At 41.9% G+C, this 21,980-nt stretch overlaps 5 protein-coding genes and 1 long non-coding RNA gene across 11 annotated transcripts; 4 read left to right on the forward strand and 2 right to left on the reverse strand.

The window, feature by feature from the left end:
* Positions 1–503: 503 nt before the first annotated feature.
* mix23 (mitochondrial matrix import factor 23) lies at positions 504–3,476 on the reverse strand. 3 transcript variants are annotated; one of them, XM_030397978.1, is made up of 5 exons: positions 3,082–3,476; positions 2,067–2,192; positions 1,809–1,955; positions 904–963; positions 504–812 (listed from the first exon to the last, which is right to left on the reverse strand). In XM_030397978.1, exons 2-5 carry the CDS (start codon positions 2,175–2,177, stop codon positions 762–764), a joined length of 369 nt encoding a protein of 122 aa, XP_030253838.1. In that variant the 5' UTR covers positions 2,178–2,192; positions 3,082–3,476; the 3' UTR covers positions 504–761. The 3 variants fall into 3 exon arrangements, with proteins under 3 accessions (XP_030253838.1, XP_030253836.1, XP_030253837.1); XM_030397976.1 differs by having other exon boundaries at positions 3,059–3,317; XM_030397977.1 differs by having other exon boundaries at positions 2,988–3,095.
* Positions 3,477–3,547: 71 nt separating this feature from the next.
* fam162a (family with sequence similarity 162 member A) lies at positions 3,548–6,683 on the forward strand. Its single transcript, XM_030397970.1, has 5 exons — positions 3,548–3,732; positions 4,412–4,522; positions 4,928–5,039; positions 5,450–5,558; positions 5,787–6,683. Exons 1-5 carry the CDS (start codon positions 3,690–3,692, stop codon positions 5,907–5,909), a joined length of 498 nt encoding a protein of 165 aa, XP_030253830.1. The 5' UTR covers positions 3,548–3,689; the 3' UTR covers positions 5,910–6,683.
* A 239-nt stretch (positions 6,684–6,922) lies between these two features.
* kpna1 (karyopherin alpha 1 (importin alpha 5)) lies at positions 6,923–14,790 on the reverse strand. The gene is made up of 14 exons (XM_030397969.1): positions 14,664–14,790; positions 13,783–13,916; positions 12,971–13,084; positions 12,738–12,837; positions 12,498–12,592; positions 12,114–12,245; positions 11,791–11,879; positions 11,590–11,689; positions 11,237–11,400; positions 10,812–10,890; positions 10,593–10,718; positions 10,360–10,487; positions 9,708–9,883; positions 6,923–8,944 (listed from the first exon to the last, which is right to left on the reverse strand). The coding sequence occupies exons 2-14, from the start codon at positions 13,906–13,908 to the stop codon at positions 8,757–8,759; spliced, it is 1,617 nt and encodes a 538-aa protein (XP_030253829.1). The 5' UTR covers positions 13,909–13,916; positions 14,664–14,790; the 3' UTR covers positions 6,923–8,756.
* LOC115569813 (uncharacterized) lies at positions 10,825–13,131 on the forward strand. The gene is made up of 2 exons (XR_003981631.1): positions 10,825–10,910; positions 11,219–13,131. It is a non-coding gene; the product is annotated as an uncharacterized LOC115569813 (long non-coding RNA).
* A 5-nt stretch (positions 14,791–14,795) lies between the features above and the next one.
* On the forward strand, positions 14,796–17,087 carry nanos2 (nanos homolog 2). 4 transcript variants are annotated; one of them, XM_030397971.1, is made up of 2 exons: positions 14,796–16,790; positions 16,932–17,087. In XM_030397971.1, the coding sequence occupies exon 1, from the start codon at positions 16,253–16,255 to the stop codon at positions 16,742–16,744; it is 492 nt and encodes a 163-aa protein (XP_030253831.1). In that variant the 5' UTR covers positions 14,796–16,252; the 3' UTR covers positions 16,745–16,790; positions 16,932–17,087. The 4 variants fall into 4 exon arrangements, with proteins under 4 accessions (XP_030253831.1, XP_030253832.1, XP_030253834.1 ...); XM_030397972.1 differs by having other exon boundaries at positions 14,796–15,252; positions 16,118–17,087; XM_030397974.1 differs by having other exon boundaries at positions 14,796–15,052; positions 16,118–17,087.
* Positions 17,088–18,983: 1,896 nt separating this feature from the next.
* On the forward strand, positions 18,984–21,633 carry LOC115569814 (uncharacterized). Its single transcript, XM_030397979.1, has 8 exons — positions 18,984–19,253; positions 19,357–19,473; positions 19,616–19,760; positions 19,885–19,998; positions 20,477–20,621; positions 20,728–20,876; positions 20,955–21,094; positions 21,216–21,633. The coding sequence occupies exons 1-8, from the start codon at positions 19,130–19,132 to the stop codon at positions 21,365–21,367; spliced, it is 1,086 nt and encodes a 361-aa protein (XP_030253839.1). The 5' UTR covers positions 18,984–19,129; the 3' UTR covers positions 21,368–21,633.
* The last annotated feature ends 347 nt before the right edge of the window (positions 21,634–21,980 follow it).

A 21,980-nucleotide genomic window follows, 5' to 3' on the forward strand; every position in this document is an offset into this window, starting at 1 on the left:
GCTTTAAGCTAAATGCTAACCTCTGCATGCTAACATGCTGAAATTCAGTAGGTAATGTTTACCATGTACCAGGAAATGTTACTAGTTTTAGTGGGTATTTAGCAGATAGACATGTGGACCTGCTAAAGGTATAAGATATTCAAGTTGCCCTTAGTGGGGCATGTGTAACAAATGTCATTACAAGCAACCCATTAGTTGGATAGGTATTTCACCCCACAGACAGACCTGTTATTGGTGTCAAGAGGAAAAGTCAGAGACTCTTCTGGATCTTCGTCTTGGAAACCTCAGTGTCTCTTCATGATTTTATGCCAATCCACCTGATAGTTGAGATATTTCAGTCCTCACAAAAACAGACATTGTCATCCCTGAATGTTTGCATTGAATCTACTGAAGAATGTAGCACACAGTGGATTAAACTGCAAAACCTCCTTCATGTAGGAAAAACTGACTTCCTAAAAAACTGACACATGATTTAAATCACAGACGACAGTGAGAACACAGACCAGAGTGAAAACATTTCATTGTCTTTTTAAAAAAACGTTTTGTACAATGTTGCCCATGAAAGTAGCACACGGATGACTGTTTTACAGCTGGGGTAACGCAATACAAGGATCACAATGGAATACAAGTGTGTTGGACATGAGGTCACAGTGGTCCGGAGGGTGAACCGCCTGCAGTCAGGACTCAGCAGCAGGTCACAGCTTCAGCTCCAGCCTGGATTCAAACCTCAAGTGACGCAGCGCCTCTCCACAGACGGAGCTTCACTTCACCTTTGGAGGCAAGTAGTGTATTCTGCACCTTTCATTGAAGATCTGAAGAAAAGAAAGGACAAACACCATTCATATCAGATAATAAAGGATCATGTATGTGTGACTGTAGGACATGATGGGCAAACGAACATACCTTCAGACTTCTATCATTGACAACTTCTTCAACATTCAGCTCTGATTGCATCAGCTTTAACTGGAGACAAGGAAGAAAGAAAAAGCATGAGATACATAAAAATAATCACTTCTATTTACAACAAAATCATTATTTAATCTCACTAAAAAGTTTAGTTCACCTAAATTATTATCAAAATGTTGCCACAATATAGCAATTTAGCTTGTGGTGATCAGTGTGAGGATAAATTACATTAAAAGGGTTGCTATAGTGATTTAGTATGGACTTGCAAGGGACAAATTAAACAATAAAAGAATGGTCTAAATTGAAGCAGCAGACGCTGCAATAACCTGAGTTTTCGTTCCTACGATGTGGCAAACTCCAAAAAAAAAAAAAAGATAAATAAAAAACCCCACCTACATTTCCCAGAGAGCAGTGTGATAACAGATTTCACTGGAGTACCCACTTCATCCAAAATGCCCAGTTCTTTCTAACTCCACACCCTCACACAGCCTTCTGTCTTTACGCCTGACCACAGATAACGCTGATTACGTCACTGTGACTTGTTCACAGGGTGAGCAGAACTCCCAAGGATGTGTTAAAATAATTTAATATGTACAACTGGTGGGGTGTCCCTTTAAAAAATCTATCCCTGGCGTGTGTCTTTCAAGCAACAATGTTCTGGTTCCCTGTAAAATCTGTCCACAATGAGTTTGGTGGATTATCCTGAATGACTGGGACACCATTTCCGTTTTCAATGCTGTGAGCAGATATGGCAGAGACACATGAAACTCCAACAAAGTGAGAAAATGTTTTTGTGATTAGGGTGAAATGAGCCCAGTGCTCTCCAAATGAGAGATGGTCTGGCTAACATCTTACAGTTTTGGTGGTGCTTGGAGCCCTCTGCTGTTCACAACAGCGCCTACCTTGGTCTGCTCCTTTCTGAGCTGCTTGATGAGCGCCAGGTTTTCGTTGTCCTTTGCTCTCTCTTCACGCAGCTGTCCCACCACCTGAGATGTCTGGGCTATACAGGACTTGATAGCTTTGTCTCGGCTCAGATGGGCCTCCATCAGCTGTGGAGCACACGAGGTTGTAACTGGAGAGAAACTGCCACAGTGTGGTATGGAGAAGTGAGGAGGAAACACTCAGATACTATGTGTTTTGGTCACGACTGTCACACTCACAGATTCATAGAGTTGCTTGCATGTTTGTGTGGCATCCACTTTGCCTGAGAAGGAGACTGTGGGCACGGTGGTGTTCAGGGAGTGGACGATGCGGTCATCTATGGTGCGCATCACCTTCAGTACCTCCTGAGAAAGGCACAGTGGGGGAAAGTGACAGCCAGCAGCTTTGGTTAAACTAAACACCCTCAAACTAATTCAAAGCAATGAAAAACGTATGTTGTACTGTAAGACATCAGAATAGAAACCGATGACTGCACAACTGAATAAACAAACTGACCTTTACAAGGACTAACGTTACACAATTTTAAACTGTTTTACGTTGTTTATACTTGGCGGACCCTGCCACCTTTCTAGCTTTAAACAGTGCTCTGGGAGCTTCTTCGTCCACTGAGATCAGCTTGTTTATTCAGTTATAGAATTTATAAACATGTCTGAGTTTGTAACATTATCTAATTATCATTGTACATATTACAATTATGAGTTTTCATTTCTTGTCCAACACTACTTCAAACTATTATTTCACATCTTTGCACAAGTAACACCCCTATTTATTATTTTTTTTTTTTTTCAAATTAAAGTTTTGACAGAGGACTTCCTGAACTCTCTGGCTTGTGACGACCCATCATGACGAGGTGTTTAGTTAGAATGAAAGCAAGTTTGAGACATCTGGATGACTGTCTAAAGACACCTGACCCCCCTCAACAGGTTGGGCATCACATGCTGGCCGAGTGTTACGGGATGTTCATCTGGAGAGCCCTGACAGTCACTTTTAAACCATATACAGCGCATACACCGTTGACATTCCTGCTCAAGCTGCTCCTTGAACTCTTGTGTAGCACAGTGTGAGCAGCAGTGATCAGGAGGGTCACTCATTCACCGGCTCACACACGAAATAAACAACATGACGTGCGAACTACCAACCGGTTGTGATTCGAACGGCTGCGATCCCGTGGTAAGTTAGCACGTATCGATTAATCCTCCGTTAAATTTACCTGAAACATTGAAAAGTCCTCACAGTTTAAAGTTCCATCGGGCGCCGCCATAGTGGACTGCTGGGTCCTCTCCAGACGCGACGCGAGTTGCTGCTCAAAACAGTGCCGGAATAAAAATCCCACCTCGGTCAAGCTGATTTACAACCACCTGGTGTTTTATTTAGCATTTCCGTTCCTTATATTAGTATCTCAGAATACCTTGAAAGTCAGTGTCTACATTTAAATAAACGCACTACTTAAGGAACTAAATACAGAGTAGTTACATAACGTGTTCCTTTTTTGCTGTTGTGTCATCGATATTTGTTTCCCGTCAACTTTCACCTACACTTAACCCCAAACAGCAAATTTGTCTTGCCTTATCATAACATAAACATAACTAGTCGTAAGATATAACTCCAGGCACGAAGGGTAGCCACAATACAAGGGGGAAACAGATTTTAACGAAAGACCAGTATTATTTTTGATCAGGCATATGGCGCAGACTGTCATTCTTATATGACGGGGTCCTGTTGGGGCAGTCGACGAAGGCTTTGCTAGTTGACTTTCAACAGCTGACGGAGGGCTGGAAGTGTGGCGACGCACTTTAATGGCTTAAGAGACACGCTGTACCTTATTTACTTTTACAGAAAACATGAATTTCGTCAGATCTCGCCTTTCCATTGGCAACTTTATCGGTTCGTATGTGTCAATTTCTTGAATTTCCATGTTGTATCTTCTTAGACACAAAACTGACCAGCACACTCTCTATTTGTAACTTAATTGTAGAATTAGCAGCTAGTTACACTTCTTACAATCTCACATACTACTAACACAGATTATATATTTGTATTGTTGTAGTTATGGCTTAATTGAATTCTTTGTTCGTGGCTGTGAAAGGTGCGTGACTCGACAGGTAACGCAGGTTATGATGGTATCAGTTCCTGTATTGTGAAATGTTTAATTTGTGTTCAGGTAAAGTCATCCCATTAAAAAAAGCCCCACCAAGATACTTTGACCTTGCAAACCTTTTTAGTTCTTTTATTACACGATATTTCTGGGCATTTGTTTACCTGACACGCCTACTTGTTATCATGACTGTGGACAGCACACTGGCTCAGCCTTTCTTATGGTTGCACATGCACGATGCTTGTTGTGATCACTTAGTTAGGCTCTGCATTTTAATTGAGCTTCTTCTGCTTAATGTGATCTTTAATTGAACCTCAGTGGATTGGACAGAAAAAGCCACACCAGGAAATCTGAGATCTCAATTTTGAAATGGTAAATTGGCAAAATACTGAGCAGGTTAACCAATGTGGCATTCCTTCCACGTACAATACACTCATGTTTTTTGCCTCTTCCCTAATTTTTTAACAGGCCAGAGGTGCAGGCAGGTCACCGAGACATGGAGCCACAGAGGGATGTGCAATAAACCACAGGAGGTCAAAGCAGAGCCCCCTCCTCCTCTGACTACAGCTCCAGCACAAGGTACAGTTTTGGATCATAAAGTCAGATTCTCTTTTCTCCTGGTCGTCTTTTTCACTTTTAATCCAGACTACCTTCATATCTCAGAGGACAAGATGCTCTACTAATTCCCCATCAACAGATAATTCGAGGGGTTTAGAGAGCTCCTTTGCCAAGTCAGAGATAAAGCATCACTGTATTGATTGCCAGAAGATTTTGGACATCACAAGTGACCTATAATTGCCGTAGCCGAGTGTGTGAAAGTTTTCTTTAGTCTCAGAGGGAGGAGGGACACAGGAAATCACAGTCTCTGGGGTGATGGAGCTAATGACTGGGGCTTGTGAAAGTGAACTTCATTGCGTTCCCTCTTTTTTGTTCAAGATGTGGATTTGTGGACTTAAGCCTCTGTTTGTTTGTTCTTTCACAAAGCAACTCGTGCCGGTTTCCGAGTCCCAGGCTACAAACCCTCAGAGATGGACAGGAGGATACTGATTTGGTCGGGACGCTTTAAGACAGCGGACCAGATACCAGAGTTTGTGTCGTAAGTAGCATTTTCCTGTTTATACCAGACCTCCCAGCACACTCGTTTCTGATTGGCTCTTTGGGTGATCGAGTTAAGATACATCACACGAACAGAGCGAACTAATTGGATGAGCGGTGGGGCTGCTGCGGGAAGCTGATGTTCCAAGACGGCTGCAGTTCTGTTTGTGGCTGGACATAATTGAAATCAGGGTAGAGATCATATCTGATCTGTTGCTGTGATAAAAGACTTAACAGTCACGCATGCAAACTGCAGACCTCCCCCCTCCTGAAGCAAGGCAAAGAAATATTGTAATTAATTTATATCTGTCGACTTCGATGACCATGTCTCTACCAAATGTTTGTCAAAGTACCTTTTGTGTATCCGGCTACATTGACCTTTTTCTGTTTGCACACCTGCCTTTGCCTCAGGTTTGAGATGATTGATGCTGCCAGAAATAAAGTCAGAGTGAAAGTCTGCTATGTGATGATGGCCGCCACAATAGGGGCCTGTCTGGTGATGGTCATCATGGGCAAACGGGTGAGTGACAATAGTTGACAGCTTTCTGTTTGCATGCATTGTTTTTCTCCAGTTTCTGTTTACAAAATCAGAGTTGAATGGTTCACAACAATGTGAAAGAGAAGTCTCTTTAGTTTTGCTTGTTGCTTTGCCTTAAAAGTCAACCCTTCTACTCTGCTATATCTATATATAATGTGGAGAATCCGACATTTTCAGCTCTTACCCGCAATCTGTCTCGTTGTGTCGCAGGCTGCAGGCAGGCACGAGTCGCTGACGAAACAAAACATGGAGAAGAAAGCAAGGTGGAGGGAGGAACTAGAGAGAGATAAACTAGAGAAGGAGGCTGTCACCCTGTCGGAGAAGGCTCAGTGATAGAGGAAAACAACTCAGCCGTGTCATTTTCCCCCAAATATTGAGCCAGCAGGTCCTCCTTCTTGCTACATGTGACACAACTTCTCTCCACTTCCATCATACCGAGAGACCAATAGTTATCTGCGCGGTTCAATCTTACCAGTACCTGTTGCAACCTGGAGGTTGACCTTCACAGAGCAAGTACGGATCATTTGAATAATTTTGACACCCAATGTAAGGCTTTATCTTTTCAGTGAATGTACTGAGGTAATAAAATGGCACCTGTTTCACTTAAAATGTTTGTGTTGGAAGCATTTGGTCACCAGAGGAGAGTGGGAACTTTAGTTTGATGCAACCTGGTACTGTAATAGAGGTTTTAGGATTTTCTTTTTTAACAAATTAACAAATTATTTGCTTTTACTACACAGTGAAATAATGATTTCCTGGTAAGAGATCTGTTAAACAGATGCAACAATGTCTATTTCCCATTGGGATTCATAAAATCTTGCTTCTAGTGAACCTTCACATACCTCTCAAACTCTCCAATATAAATGCCTTAGGTAACCTTTTTTGCCTCTTAGAGGCAACAGTGTTGATTGTCGGCTCTTAAGGGATTTAAATGATCTTCTTTTAAGAGAGCATCAAGAAGTTGAATCAGGTACAATCTGCAAAGCAGCCTGTCTTGTCCTGATACTCCTGTCATTTGGCTGGTTTGTTCATGACTGATGTGATATCTGTGTTTGTAAATAGTGAGCACCAAAAAACATCAAATCAATAAAGTAATCCGTATTGAGAGTTCCTGTCTGGTTTAATGACCTTATCTGCTTTCATATAAACTTCAAGTCTAAAGTCATTTTCACTGTTTATAGTCCACAGGATTAATTAAGAAAATACTCAATCTGCATAAATTGCTGCCTTATGCAGAAGTACTACCATTTCTTTAACTGTACGTCAGCAATTTGATAAAAAAAAAAAATGCTTCCCAAAACGATTTGCCTTGTATACTAACTACAATGAAACTGATTCACTTACACTGTGGTTCATGAAACAGCTTTTATGCAAATGGCATAACAGGGGACAGCTGCACAAACTCAGTACAACAAACAGTAATTAACATGAAGAGCTGGTCATCTCTTGCAGAGATTTCGACAAAAGTAAGCAATGTAAAGAGGACTTGGTAAACAAACATTCAGTTCTGCTAACTAAGGTGATCACCAGTATTTTCAAGTTTTAATCTGGATTTCTGTTGAAATGATCTGGAAGGTTTTTTGTGGAATAAAGATTATGGCACCATCAGCAACATGACAGATGCTAACCCCAACTAAAAAACATTATGCTTTTTTAAAAAAAAAGACCAACTTTAGACCCAATAGCTGACACGTGTGTCGATGATTTGGCGTGATCAAATTGGAAAATACTACCCGAACATGTGTTGGAAAGTCATGTTTTAGAAGGCTCACAGCTAAACAGCCAATTTTCAAAAAGAGTCTCATTTACTTTGTCACAATACAGTTCTTCTAGCTTTGCTGAGGCAGCATGATCAACTGATTGTAATTAGTGTGCTAACAGTTTCAGTCCACAATCTGCTTGAGTAAACACTGAAGTTACATTGTAATCCTTGTCATAACAGAAGGGGACTGAGGATTCAGACCGGATCTCTTTGCGCCTCGCTTCCTGAGGAGGGAAGAGCCACGCCGTGAACCATTTAAATAGTTAATGCAAAAACTACTGTATATTCTCGAAGAGCAGGCGTCAGTCCTGAACTAAAGTGCTGCAAATGAAATGAACTTATGGTAAGATAATAAAAATTCCCGCTGGTCTGCTGCTGGACAGATTCCAGGGTTAAATAGTCTGTATCTTTTTTGTCTTGTCCAAGTCTGTCCAATTGTCTCAGTGCGCGGGAAGACTCCAATTCCCATGGTTCCATGGGGTTATTCACATCACACCAGAGGTGGCAGGCAGTCTAAACTCTTCAGGATGGAGCTGTGCAGGTGGAATGTCCCATTACTGGAAAGAGGAATGCATGATATGAGATCCAGGAGGGAACGCAAGCAGCCTGGTTTGTCACTGACAAGCTCCACCCCTCAGCGACACAGTCAAGTTCTTAATTTGTCCATCTGTGGTCACTTTTCCAATGGCCGGAGAGAGGAAGTGAGGAACCTCCAATTTTGAGTTGATTAAGTGCCTTTCGTAGAGGTCAGGTGAGTCCTTGGGTTGGGACTGGCCACATGGCCCTGGTTGTGGGCAGCTCAGTCCAAAGACCACAAACATGTGGTCGGCGTCTCATAGTCAGTCCAGTGTTTAGGTTAGATCATTCTTCTCTATGCGTGTGTGCGGGGGGGGGGAACTCACGTCCATTTTTGTCCGTCTTGCGAATCATTAATGCTTGAATCAAGCAAGCAGCGCAGTCCTACAAACTCCCGCTTCATCAGAGACAGGGGTCACCAATCCTCGGGGATGTGGAGAGGTGATTTTTATACGGGATGAGCCAAGGAGGATGTCCAAAAAGTAAGACGGGGTCGTTGTTGGAGGGACAATCTGCTAGTAGGAGATGCTGGGCCCTGGGCAGGCAGGAGGGGTTCAGGCGCAGAGGTGAGATCGGCGCAAGACAGAATGATGAGTGAAACCTTCACAAGCTGGCTGACAAGACTGCAGAACTTGACCCACGTTGGACGCACTCACACAAATGTGCTCCCATAATGTTACATTTTTCATAATCATGATAATGATTAAATCAACCTCTCTGATGATGAGAAGGGGAAAAAGGAGGAGGGGAGCCGAGGGTCGTCGTAACCCTTGATCGTGGCAGTGAGAAAAATGAGCCGAGGTGAGGATGAAGGTGGAGCACGGGGGAGGGAGGATTTAGCATTATAGCTGGAAGCCTTCCATCGGGGCCTCGCACTGCTGGAAGAGGAACTGCTGCTGCTGCAGATCGACGGCGGGAGCCAGAGACGGGTCCTCGTCTTCAGTGTTGAAGTAGCGCTCGATCAGGTCGAAGGCCTTCTGGTAGATTTCCTGGTTCTCGTGGCCCTGCAGGAACTCCAACTTGTCTAGACCTGAGAAAGAGTGAAGTGTTGGAATTATTCAATTCTGACAAATTATTAACTGCTAGGGATAAATAAACTCATTAACAGCTTACTTATCAAGTAAGTGTGTTATCCAAGTGACTCATATGTGAGAATTTGTTGGTTTTCAACATGTTTTATATCTATATGAATTAACCATCTGTCAATTTTGGACAAGTAAACCCGCCATGGCCAATTTAAAATTGTATTAGTTGCCAAACACGAGCTATGCTTGACTTCATAAAAGCCAACATGACAAAGTTAATCATTTTACAAATTTTTGCTTAATTTCCACCTAAATATTTCTTTTTCCAATCTTTCAGGGTGACTGAAAAACAACGAACTGGTCAACAATGTCATTCAGTTGTAAAACCTTGTTTCTTTGAGTTGTTTGTGAAACCTGCATTACACACTGTAGTGCATAAAACTGAACTCTGGACTCATAAATCTAAACCCGATTATGCAAATACATAGAACTTTTGGAGTTTGGGCTTTTTACCAAACCTCACATAATATGTCACAGATAGGAAAATACAATTGCTCATCTTTTACATGCTGAGAAGGATGCAACTGTCTTATAAGAATAAGCAGAGATTGGTTCACTGTTGCTCCAAAATGTGAAAAACACAAACATCTGTATTATTTGCCTATATGAGTGTATTTAGATATTTGGATCATGTGGGTAAATTTATAATTGCTTAAATGTAATTACATCATTTATATTAAGTGTCTGTGTGTGTGTGTGTACACTTACCATAGGCCTCTTCAATGAGTGCACAGTAAGGGTTGATGCCTCCTCCCCTCTTGGCCTCCAGTTCTCCCAGTCGCAGAATATTTTCCAGGCCATTAAGAGCCACCTGAACTATTTTGGAGTCCATGAGAGTGAGCAGGTCACACAGAGGTTTAATGCAGCCGAGTTCCACCAGGTGCCTGCAGGGGGCAGCACGCACACAGATCACAAACGGGGCAGGACTTTTATTACTCATTCAAAGCAAATAATTGTGTTTGTATTGACAGTAGATACAAAGCACTATCAAGACACCACACCTGCATTAAAAGATAAAACTACATCACATCACTACATTACATTACTAACAGCTACAAAAAGGTCTCCCTACTGTGTTGAATGACTTGTACGAGTGTAATTGATAAGTTATAGTCCAAATGAGATTTTTTTTTGCTAAATGTATTCATTTCTGCCATGTTGAAATTATGAAACAATGCCCTTAATAAAAAAGAACGATGCAGCGATGTACTTCTGTGAGCGGTGCTAAATGCTAACTCTGTATTATTTCATAAAATGCCGTTAATTACAGAAATGTTATTGCCACATTTCTATGGATGTGAAGCCTTTGATATAGTACTGTACACACTGGCTGTAGGTTCAACTGCATCAGTGTTCTTACCTAATTTGCTCTGCAGAGCCCCCCGAGGTTGCATTGGTGATGGCCCAGGCTGCCTCCTTCCTTGTGCGAAACTCTGCTACCTGCAGGATTGTGATGAGAGGAGGCAGCAGACCTGCATCTATCACCATCTACAGAGAGGGAAAACAAGACAATTAAATCAGGTAAAACTTCTATAAGAAAAAACGTCCAAGGTTATTCTTTGGGACACAACGCTGACATCCACACACACACACCTGTATTTGTGCTCGGTTCCCTGCAGTAATGTTAGAGATCGTCCAGCAGGCTTCCTTCTTGATGGACTCCTTGGGGCTACTCAGGAGGTGAAGTAGGGACTGCAGTGCTGAACAGTTCAAAATCACCTGGGCAATCGAACAAATTACACACAAAATCAGTAAGTATTCAATTACATTCTGGGTAAGTATAACCTCTGTGTGTGTTCAAGCTGCCATTACCTGCGTTTGTAGGTCATCTCCTGTGACTATGTTCCCAACAGCTCGCAGTGCAGGGGACACCACCTTATAATCAGTGTGCCTGGAACAAAGGATTGTAAGGTATGAGCAATCTGAGCAACTGATATAAATATGTTCGCCCCCCCAGTTTCATGAAAGTAGTGACTTAACAATAATTTTATATTCATATGGAAACACTATAGGGACTTTTTGAAGTGTAGTCCATCCTGTCTTGACTTTTGCACTTTGTCACAGCTGGTAATCCATTAGCAAAGCTCCATAACTATCTGTGTAAGTTCACAACACACCCACATCTGGATTGTCACACCCAGTGGTACACATGGTGCAGTCTGTTACCATAAAAAGCTCCTCTCCAGCAATAAATATCTTTGTTGTGTATGTGTTTACAGGTCTCTGTAGAGGCTTACATCAGCAACTCCACCAGCCTGCGACAGACTCCAGAATCAATAACAGCCTGGATTTTGTCATTGGGGCCATCAGATAGGTAGGAGAGTGCCCAGCATGCATCAGCCAGAATGTCTGTGTCATTGACAAACAGCAGCCAGGACAGCACACTGAGACACGGGGACACCTGGGGGGAAAAAAATGGGACAAAGATGCACATCAGGAGGGAACATGTTAGTGTTGAGTGTGATTGTTTTCCAGGTCAGACATAATCAACTTCATACAGCCTGTGACCTTGTAGTGTAAGATATGTTGTACTTCAGTAAAGTGAGAAGTGTGCCGTTGCCATAGTGATATGGTTATCTTGGCAAATTACCTTAGTGAAGTCCGGAGGTGGGTTCTTTCCTCTGCACAGGTTTGAGAGCGCCCACACTGCGTTTCTCATCATCGTTAGACGATTCTGTTTGGCCAACAACCTGCAGAAGGAGTTTTGTTATGGAGGTGAAGTTACTCTTGATTTTCAAGCGTTATAAGAAGATTTAGGGGAAAGCCAATGTGACATTGAGCTGCTACTTACTGCACCAAGGAAGGCAGAATGTTGCAGTCTATGACAAAGTCTCTGCATTCTGTGCTATCTCCTGCTATGTTTCCCAAGGCCCACACTGCCTGAGGGGCAAAGTGATTCAGGTCAGTCCATGATCAACATTAAATGTACAATATTCAATATTCAAGAGAACTAATATGTATTCAAGCAAGCAGGTAAAGTACATATACGTTGTTGTTAAGATAAAAGTTATAATGGGGAAACAAAGAGAGGTATAGTAAGGTAAATGACTGTTAGTATGGAGACATTTGACTATTGGAGGGAAGTGATGTAATATATGTCTGAATCCTCGGTACCTGTTCCTGTACGTCTTCAAAATCTGAGCCGAGCATCTCTATGAAAATGGGCACAGCTCCAGCCTGGATCACCACCCGAGTCTGATGGGATGTGCCTGATGCAATGTTGGTCAACACCCATGCAGCTTCAAACTAAAATGACAGTCAAAAATATTTATTTATTACATAATAATCACTCAGTATAAATTTAAATCTGTCAAGTGTGTTATTTTCTCCACCTGCACCACACACACCATGCATACAGTATGTGACATGCATTGTTAGTGCAGAAGGAGTTCATAACAAACAACAACACTGCCAGAATATTAAGCAGCTTCAACTCTCCCAAGCTTAGTCAGCTTGTGCACACCTGCATTGTAGCAAAGACATCCTGAGCAAATGTACCTGCAATGTGCAGTTTTCTCTCCTCTTCAGGAACTCAACAAAGCGCTCCACCACCCCTGCAGTGGCAATGACTTCATCGATGGGTGGGTTGGGTTCTGTGTGTAAAGGGGACAGTATGACGAAAATAGACAGCATTATCTTGATATCAATTGATAAAAATATTCACTTTGGGATTAAAAGTAAAAAACAGAGGTTAAAATTATCTATGGCTGTATTACTAGCCACCTACAACACTCTTACCTTTAGAAAGGAGTTTCCTAAAGCGCTGAGTGCCTATTAGCTGCTGCTCAGGAGAACTGGAGAAGATCATCTGAGTCATATCTTCTGAGATGACCCCACCCTATGCAGCAGGGACATGAAGATATGATAAAACACAGAAGAAATGCTTTCACTTCTGACTTAAAACGTGCAGTGAATGTAGAAGTATGGCAGGATTGTTTTTTTTCTGGTTCAATCACGCTTTCTCTTCTTACCATGAGTGGGTCCATGTTGTTAGCCTGGGACTCCAGGTAGCCGCTATCAGCCATCCCATCGTCCTCTGGGATGCCATCATCCTCCACTGTGGCAACATTCCTCCTCTTAAAAAGCTGCAACAGAATATCATTCAAATAAATGTTTTTCGTCTTTCTAAAAATCTTTCCTCTTCACTATTACATAGCTAAGGATCACAGCATGGATTCTGGTTTAAATCCTGACATAACATAATATTGTAATCATTCACACTGATTATGTTAAATGGTGATCTGTAAAGACAGGTCACAGTGCCTTTAATTTCCCTACAGGAATATTCTGCTTCTTAAATAATTGATGCTAAAACTAGGAATGCACATTTTTTTTCTCAGCCAATATGCTAACAATAATTGCAGGTTTATCATGGTGGATACCAATAAGATAAAGGATAATTTCACATTTATGTATTCTAGAAAGATCATAATCTGTCAATTGTGCAGACCTGAAGGTGAGAAAAGCACAGATAATGAGCAAATATGCATGATTTAATATGCCATAGCTCTACTTCTTCTCTTTGATTATTGGTGGACCACAAACCAAGTTTCAAGGTCCATACTGCCACCTACTGTATCAGACATTGTAAATGCTGTGCTTGTTAAGTCAATTAGAGAAATTTTGCTTAATATTATCAACTGTCTATATTGGCTTGAATTCTACAGATATCGATGAATATCCAATAACATTTATTTTCCTAATATCTGATTGATAATTTCTTTATCTGACAACTCATCCTCTGCTTAGGAGGGCTAGATTAGTTCCTCCAGGCTTAACTCACCTGTTCATCTTTCTTCTGTTTGCGGAGCTGTAGGCCTTCCTCTTCCCTCCTTCTTCTCATTTCATCTGTGTTGAGGGACTTGTTCTTGTAGCTCTTGAGTCGTGCATTGTCCTTACCCTGACTCATTGTGTAGCCTTGATAGATTGAGAAATAAAGTTTGTGTAGTCAGACTACGATACGGTTTGGAGAGTCCATTTATTTCCAATTTGTAAGTGAATATTGTGCTGATAGGTGGCAAAATCCTATTTTACCCCACCAGTTGTATAACAATGCATATGCTGAATGTATCTCTAGCCATATCATGTCAAAGTTAGCTGTAAGCAGGGCATCCTTCACCAGTTGTGTTCGTGTGTCAAACAACAGACAATCACTCACTATTTATAGCTAAGTTGATATCGAAACTTCAACTGTAGTTTACATAACTAAATAGGACATCATTCCTCTCAGCAATCACAGTTCAACAAATGGGGGCATCTAAGGATACTAGCTAGCTGGTTAGCTTTATGTGTCTTAACAATGCTTGATTTAAAAGCAGCGAGACATATCATTATCTAATGAACCAGGGTGATGTTTCCCCTTATCAGTTCACAAATCAGCGGAGCGCGAAATAATTTAAAATTCATAAAGCTCGGGTTTAAGGGGACGCTACTCGTACTCAGCTAGCTAGCCAGCTAGCAAATGTCAAACCCGTTGTTAGCACAACGTACTGCCGAAAGCTAGCTAGCTGGCTAATGTTAGCTCTGAAATGCAACCTTAACGTTAGCTCATGCGACAGCCAAATGTTTTCCAAATGTGGCCGACAGACAGAATTGAATTAGCTTCTGGTTACACGGCGTTAATATACATAGACCCTTAAATGTCTGTAATTCTTATTAACTGACCTGTCAAATTGGGCTCTCCGTAATCCCCTGGTTCGCTAGGCCACCGTTTGTACAGCCGTCGCCGGTAAACTACTGCGCATGCGGGATATGTTGCTCATCACCCCCCCGCACCGTCACTCCGCCCCACCCACGCGACGCTCCTGCTTTGTAAATAAGTAGACAAACATCTTCTATAATCCACACTGACATGTTGCATGCTTACTGCAAACGTCTAATAATAGATAAATAGAAAACATGTCCGTCAGCATATTTTACGTCTGACGCAGTTGCTCGTGGCTTAATCTGTGTGATGGCACAGCCGCAGTGAAATAACAATATTGCGCAGTTGGAGTCATGCAGCCAACTTTCTTCTCGGGGGAGGAGGACTGATTGCGGACCTACAGCTGTATGTGTGTTTGGGTGGTTTGTGAAGTATGAGCCTTTTACAATCAAACGATACTTTGTGGGAGTGGAGACACGCTCCGGCGCCGGCGGTAAAGAGGCGGACGCGTGCAGCTGCACACACGCTTCAAACAGCGACAGTCATCAGCCGGAGGGACGCGCAGGGGCACGAGCGGCAGCCATGGAGGACAGATCGTCCACCTCCAGCGTCATTATAAGCCCAGTTTTATTTTCGTCCTGAAAGGCCTTGCAAGCTGAATTAATGCAACTAAAACATTGTGTTGTTTATACGCAGGTGGAACACAATATGCTCTAACATTTAATTGAGGACAAAACAGCGATATTAGTTAATAATATTAATGTTTTCCTGTTTATTCATGATCGTAATCATCCAAATTCTTTGAAGAATTTTTTAATTTATTTTTTATTTTTACAATTTCACACCAAACATATTAGGCAACTCATTTACATTGAAACAACAAGCACAGCCTGCATAAAAGCTCCTCTTCCTCTACACTGCTTTAGGCAAACCTTTTCATTATTTGTATAACTTTTGTGTCTGCGCACGTAAAATTACTCAATATCTTTTCATCTTTGGAATGTGGGTTTTGTATGTGTGTGTTTGAGAGAGAGAGAGAGAGAGAGAGAGTGTGTGTGTGTGTGTGTGTGTATTTTATGTATATGGGAGGAGGTGAATAAAGGGTCAAATAATGCATAAACTCTGTCTGATCCTGTGGCTTAAAGCACAGAACTATCTGGAAAAGGTTTAGGAATGTTACTTATGCACGGACTCTCACACACACACACACACACACGCACACGCACACACACACACACACACAGGGATGCCTTTGTCTCAATAATTTCTTCTATTATTATAGTGCCATAGTCAACATGCAACACAACATTGTGTTGTTTCCACTAATCTGTGAGTCTAATAAAAGCAGGTGGTTGAGGATTTATTCATCTATTGGTTTTATTTTCTGATGGTTTGGCCCATTATGCCAGGCGACAGTCAGGCTGCTGAGATGAAAGAAAACACATTTTCAATCACATTTTTCTTCCTTCTCCAGACTGCACCTGGCCATCGAACCCCCTCCAGCCATCGGGATCCAAACATTGTTGCGCTTTGAAAACGTATATAAATGTGAGGACGCTCCAACACAGGCGCAAACTCTGCGCAATTTCTCCCCAAAAAGACGGCAACAATGCAAAGAGTCCAGAGTTCCCTCCTGCCCGACGGGGACTACTTCGACATGTGGCATGACTACATGAACCTTGGCAGAGTCATGGAGAAGCTGTGCGATCTGCGTGAGGGGGACCCCAGAGGAGACACCGAGGGACCCCGGAGAGCAGCAGCCGGAGCCGCAGCCGGAGCGCGGAGCCACATCCAGACCCCCCGGCGGCAGCACCGCAAGAGCTCTGTGGGGACCGACTCAGTGAGCAGCCTGTCGGACAGCAGCTCCAGCGGGACCTCTTCAGACTTCTGCCGCTTCTGCAAGCAGAACGGCGAGTCTGCACGGGTGTACCGGTCACACAAGCTTAAGTCGGACGACGGGAAAGTCATCTGCCCCGTCCTCTGGAACTACACCTGCCCCATCTGCAGGGCCACCGGGGACCAGGCTCACACACGCCGCTACTGCCCACAGGCGCAGCGGCAGGACGCGGCGAGGAAGCTGCCAGGCTCCCGGCTCTGGTAGAGCAGCTGACGATGGACACCGAGAGACTGATGACACTGTAAAGACTGTACGTAATCGTGAAAAGATGTTTCGGTCGTGTGTTCATGTTTACATACCTGTTGTGGGTTGTCAATGCGTTAGAGAGTTTCATGTTTCATGTTTGACGTTGTTTTAAGTCAGTATGTGTTGCTGTCATTCTGCTGTGCAGGGAGGGAGAGTTTCATCGTAAACCTGTCCTGTTTAAGCAAAACACGTTATCAAACCTGGAAGAACTCAAGTGTCAAATTGACATTTTGGAAACTGAAGACTATTCTTTGTATATAATGTAAAAAAAAAAACAATAAACATGGTAAAGTTCATTGTATGTTCTTGTTGTTGTTGTAAAGGTGTTTGCACGGAGGATGCTGAATCCCCTCAGCTTAAAGTTCTGTTGGAAACTAACGGAGAGACTTTCACACATGATATTCTGTAGAAATACATGGTCAACATCAAAACAATAGTAATAATACTATTATGTTAATTTCAACCAGTCAGTTTTCTGTAATCTTTGTCTACTATTTTGAGTGTCATTAATCTCAAGTAAATCAATATAAAGCACATTTTCTTCTCTGAAATATGGCGATGTAGAAGACTAAAGTAGCCTAGCATGTGATTGAAAAATTCAAAATTCTGCTTAAGTACACTTGAGTCTGTTAACCACTGAAAATATATCTTAAATCAATCAGCTTAAGTACCAGAGGTTAGATACAGTCACAGTCACAGTCACAACACCTTTTGTAATGGTTAGAGCCGCAAGTCAGCATTTCATAACTCGATTCATATTCAAGGTTCCATAAAGTGCTTTGATCAGGTGATAAATCGCTGTTACTAAACAAGCCTTTGGACAATGACCCCTTATAGATCTTAGATCACTGGATAATAAATCCGATGCTTCGATTTGAAAATGAAAATGTGCACATTCTGTGTGGACATCATCTGCTTTGTGTAAAACTTTAAACTAAACTAATATCAAAAGTACAATATTTTACATCTGAAATGTACAAAGGGAAGCAGGGAAATACTGAAGTACTAATACCTCAAAATTGAACAACACTTGAGGGAATGTGTTTAGTTGAGCAAAAATATGTACCAGGATCTAAACAGGTGTATGACAAATGATCCTTATAGATCCCCTGTGTCATGTTCTGTGTGATCATCAGATGTTTTATGTTTGAAAAATGTAACTGCAAGTAAATTAGAGTTAAAACAATATTCTACTTCTGTAATGTACACTAGCGAAATACTAAAGTTCAGGTACCTTTGTTGAAAATGGTTCAAGTTCATCTTGATTTGTCTCTAAAGGACAGTTGGTTTAGTAGCATAAAAGTGGCAAAAAAAAACCCCATAACAAACAGGAGTTCACAGGCTCGGCAGCACTGCATCAGTGAACAAGCATAATCATTAAAACAGCAATAAAAACAGAACGTTGGTGACTATCCTGCATTCTCCCTAAATAAGTATGCCAGCATAACACTCCAAATTCAAAATACATCAATTTAATCGTCCAGCAGCGTCATCAAATCAGCATGTGCATCAAACAATCAAGCACAAAGTATGACCAGCTTTTCATATACAGACGGTTAATGCTAATGGGAAAACTTGCAGCAGGCTGTATCCACCACAGGAGCCGATATATTCTTTTGTAAAGTGTCCTCAGTGTTACATCGTAACCATGATCTTAAATACCACTCACTCTTTTATCGTTGATGTGATTATTTAATTGTAGCTTATCAAACTTGGCACCTACAGAGATAAAAACCAAGAGATCGGTTCACAGATGGCTGCTCAAGAATGTGAACAGATCTCTTGGTTAAAAAAAAACAGTAACTGTGGGTCAAAGCAGCTGATGGACGGAGATGAAAGAGGAGATGCACGAGTGGAAAATGTGTACACGTTCTTTAATTCAGTTAAAGTTGTCCCAGCCCAGTGTCTTGTGACCCATCCAGGACCTCAGGGTCTGTTTACTCTCTGTTCATAACCTTATGATACCTACAGGCATGAACTTGTTATGAGCTCCAGAAGTGACGGCGACCCTGCACCCACCACCTTTGCCATGCTACCCTTTCTCCAGCTGGAAGTGAGCCAACATTTCGTCCTCATCAGCCCTGAAGATTAAGAGACTCCGGTCGCACATGCATGACCACAAACAGATGTCAGATGGGTGATAAAGACCTGTTACCAAACATGATCCTACAGCAAGGGGCAAAGTCCAGCCTCTTCATAAATGTGTAGAATTATGATACACAGTTATGAAGCAGAGAATCATCCATCTGAAGTTATATGAATTTATGTCGTCACTGATTCACAGATCAGTTTCGTTCATCGTTTGAAGACAGGGGGAGCAGACTTTGTTTGAAAGTGACAAACATGTACACGTGCCGTGGGGGCCATAAAAGATGCACGGTTACACAACCGGCTTGTTTCAATGCAAAAAAGCCCGTCCTTAAGAGCAGTCTTCATGTTGCTGTCAACCAAGAAGGTCTAATAAACGGTACGTCAAACTGAATTTAAGAGTGAATAATCAACATGGTACGCCTGAATGTTTTGGTTTTTACCCTATAATGTGTGATTCAATGTATTTTACTTCTTTGTAGATTGTTTACTCATCAAAATGGCAAAACACAACATTAGCCTGATTATTGCCATCGTGCTGGCGTTGATTTTCTTCATCGTCACTATGGTGTTCAGTGCTCTGGCAGCGCCGGGAATATGTAAGTTGTTAAGCTCTATTGTGTAATATCAGATTCAATCACCACCGAGTGTGTGAAAATAAGTCTTTACAGTAAGTTTCTGGATCCACGCTGTGTTCAGCTCTGTGAATTTTTTTGTTCTTTTTAAATTTTTGTCCCTCAGATCCATTTTTGGAGTCCACAGGTAATATTTCAGATGAGTTTGACACCCAGATAACCCCCGCAGGATGGACCTTCAGCATCTGGTCGATCATTTACGTCTTTCAGGCTTTGGTGATGGTCTACGCCCTCTCCGGCATCTTTAGGAAGTATGTACTATTTGTAGTTTTCCTGTGTTCATACAGTTGCTCTAATAAATAATGGTTATCATGTTCTCCTAGTCCTATCTGGTTTGCTGAAGTGCACATTTACCTCTGTGATTTCCTTCATCAGGAACGCCTATGGTTACGTCTACTGCAGCCCTGCTGTTTTGCCACAAGGATTTTTTCAGATGTGGTGCTTGAATCTGGCCCTGAACACTAGCTGGTTGTTTCTGTGGGACAGAAGGTGAGTTGGGATATGAAAAGTCATTTTAAACTGAAAAATGTTAATTCTAGTTCATGCTCAAGTCTTTAATTGAGGCTATGCCTGCATGGTTAGAGGCAGAAAAGCACAGTGACACTGATACAGAAAAATCAATTAAGTTTATTGTCTATTATTAGATATTATATAAATATCTTGTCAAAAAATATGTCATTACACACAATCACCTAGAAAGCACTGCTCGTATGCAGGGTCCTCGATAATAAAACGTAAAAAAGTAAACAAGAGTTATGGTTAGCTTCTCTTCAAAATCTCTATGCCACAATAGTCGTGAGTTTAATATTCTCTTGCCCTCTGAGGCAAATGTATTCTGTGTGATTCTGGGCCACGTGTATATCAAATAGATCGGACTTCATGGGCAGAGAAGTAAAAAATCTGCTCACGAGTTGCTCTAAATCCCCATGATACCTAACATTCTGTTTTTTTTTCGTCCCTATCAAAGGTTGATGCTTCCCGCAGTGATTTTCCTCATCCTGATCGCCTCAACTAACTACATGGTGATATTCTTCTCCTGCCACGGTCTTCACAGCTACGGAGCCTGGCTCAACAAATACCACAAAGTCGACCTGTGGCTCCACCGTGTCTTGGTGCGTACGAACGCTCGATTCTAAGCTTGTGTTTAACATCAAATCTCACAAGCTACTGTTGTGAGACACATCCCGCTGAAACTCTACTCTGCTGTCTCTACTGCAGGTTCAGAACGGCCTTGCCATATATGCAACATGGACAACCATCGCATCCCTGGTTAACCTGACCATTGTGCTGACCAGAGATGCGAACATGTCCCAGATGGACGCCGCCACGCTCTCACTCTCCATTTTGACCGTAGTGCTAGTTGTGTGGTAAGTGCACTGCAGATTCTCATTCTGGATTACCTTCAATAGGTCTTTCCAGAAGCTAATGTGTTGGATCTGTCACAGGTTCGTCCTTGAGAACTCCGTCCTCGATAAATATGTGAGGTACATTCTCACCATTTACCCTTCGGTGATCTGGGCACTGACGGGAGTGTTCACGAAAAACTACGACGCTGCGAATCCGACTCGCAATAACATCTTCATTGGTGAGGAACTTAAAACATCTTGACCAAAACAGGAAATTAAATCTGTTTACGTCATCTACTTGCAATAAGACGCAGATGGTTTGCGCACTAATGCTTCCCTCTGGTATTTTCTTCCCACTAGCTGCACTGTTGGCTTCAGCCTGTGCCTTGTTCGTCGCACGGATAGTTTTGGTCACCTGGAAGAACTTCAACAGGCCATTTTACAAAGACGTCAGCCCAGACGACATGTCACCGATGGAGATCGCCGAGAAGCAGAAGAGGATATTTAAGTGAAAATGTCGAGTGGATGTCTTTTTGTTAAAATAATCATTTTTGTATTCAGCTTCTGCTTGAGAATATTTCTATACGCTTGTATATAGTGTTACTGGTAAATTTTGCCTCAGAGACCCTTAAAGCTTCTGAAAAATAAATGTGACACGGGAGTAACGCAGGAGTTGTGGTAATGTGAACAATCCCTCCATAAATGATGTTTATTTTTTGTTTTTAGTTTGTGCATTTTGACTTTGTATGCTGTTTAAAATAAATACTGCTTTTCCTCATGTCATGCCTTTATGTAGTGATTTTTGGTATAAGAGATAAATACTCCAACGGTACAACAATGTCCCTGATAAGTCACTCAAGATGCAGTACTGATGACAACATAAGGATCATTAACAATAATGATAATGGATGTAATACAGGACTTACTGAAGTTGCTGATTTCTCAACTATCAGAAAATGTATTAGATACTGTTTTGATATCCGATTAATATATTTTATAAAGGTGCTAAATACAACATTCAGCAACAGCTAGCCATTTCACATTTCACAAATCCGTAATATCGGTAAGAGCTAATTAGCTATCATGGTGACTAAAGTGACAAACCCACGAAGTTTCATAGCCTCG

This window comes from Sparus aurata, chromosome 19 (assembly GCF_900880675.1).
Source record: "Sparus aurata chromosome 19, fSpaAur1.1, whole genome shotgun sequence".
Lineage (NCBI taxonomy): Eukaryota > Metazoa > Chordata > Actinopteri > Spariformes > Sparidae > Sparus > Sparus aurata.

Excerpts from the sequence above, each read along its gene's own strand:
- LOC115569814 (XM_030397979.1), top strand. The coding sequence starts at position 19,130 with ATGTACACGTGCCGTGGGGGCCATAAAAGATGCACGGTTACACAACCG. Across the intron at positions 19,761-19,884 it reads CTCTCCGGCATCTTTAGGAA|GAACGCCTATGGTTACGTCT; the intron begins GTATGTACTATT and ends TTCCTTCATCAG. Across the intron at positions 20,877-20,954 it reads ACCGTAGTGCTAGTTGTGTG|GTTCGTCCTTGAGAACTCCG; the intron begins GTAAGTGCACTG and ends GATCTGTCACAG.
- fam162a (XM_030397970.1), top strand. The coding sequence starts at position 3,690 with ATGAATTTCGTCAGATCTCGCCTTTCCATTGGCAACTTTATCG. Across the intron at positions 4,523-4,927 it reads GACTACAGCTCCAGCACAAG|CAACTCGTGCCGGTTTCCGA; the intron begins GTACAGTTTTGG and ends TCTTTCACAAAG. Across the intron at positions 5,559-5,786 it reads TGGTCATCATGGGCAAACGG|GCTGCAGGCAGGCACGAGTC; the intron begins GTGAGTGACAAT and ends GTTGTGTCGCAG.
- kpna1 (XM_030397969.1), bottom strand. The coding sequence starts at position 13,908 with ATGAGTCAGGGTAAGGACAATGCACGACTCAAGAGCTACAAGAACAAG. Across the intron at positions 10,891-11,236 it reads AGGCTGGTGGAGTTGCTGAT|GCACACTGATTATAAGGTGG; the intron begins GTAAGCCTCTAC and ends CCTTTGTTCCAG. Across the intron at positions 10,488-10,592 it reads GGAACCGAGCACAAATACAG|ATGGTGATAGATGCAGGTCT; the intron begins GTGTGTGTGTGT and ends CCCTCTCTGTAG.
- mix23 (XM_030397976.1), bottom strand. The coding sequence starts at position 3,109 with ATGGCGGCGCCCGATGGAACTTTAAACTGTGAGGACTTTTCAATGTTT. Across the intron at positions 964-1,808 it reads TCAGAAAGGAGCAGACCAAG|TTAAAGCTGATGCAATCAGA; the intron begins GTAGGCGCTGTT and ends CCTTGTCTCCAG. Across the intron at positions 813-903 it reads TCAATGATAGAAGTCTGAAG|ATCTTCAATGAAAGGTGCAG; the intron begins GTATGTTCGTTT and ends TCTTTTCTTCAG.
- nanos2 (XM_030397971.1), top strand. The coding sequence starts at position 16,253 with ATGCAAAGAGTCCAGAGTTCCCTCCTGCCCGACGGGGACTACTTCGAC.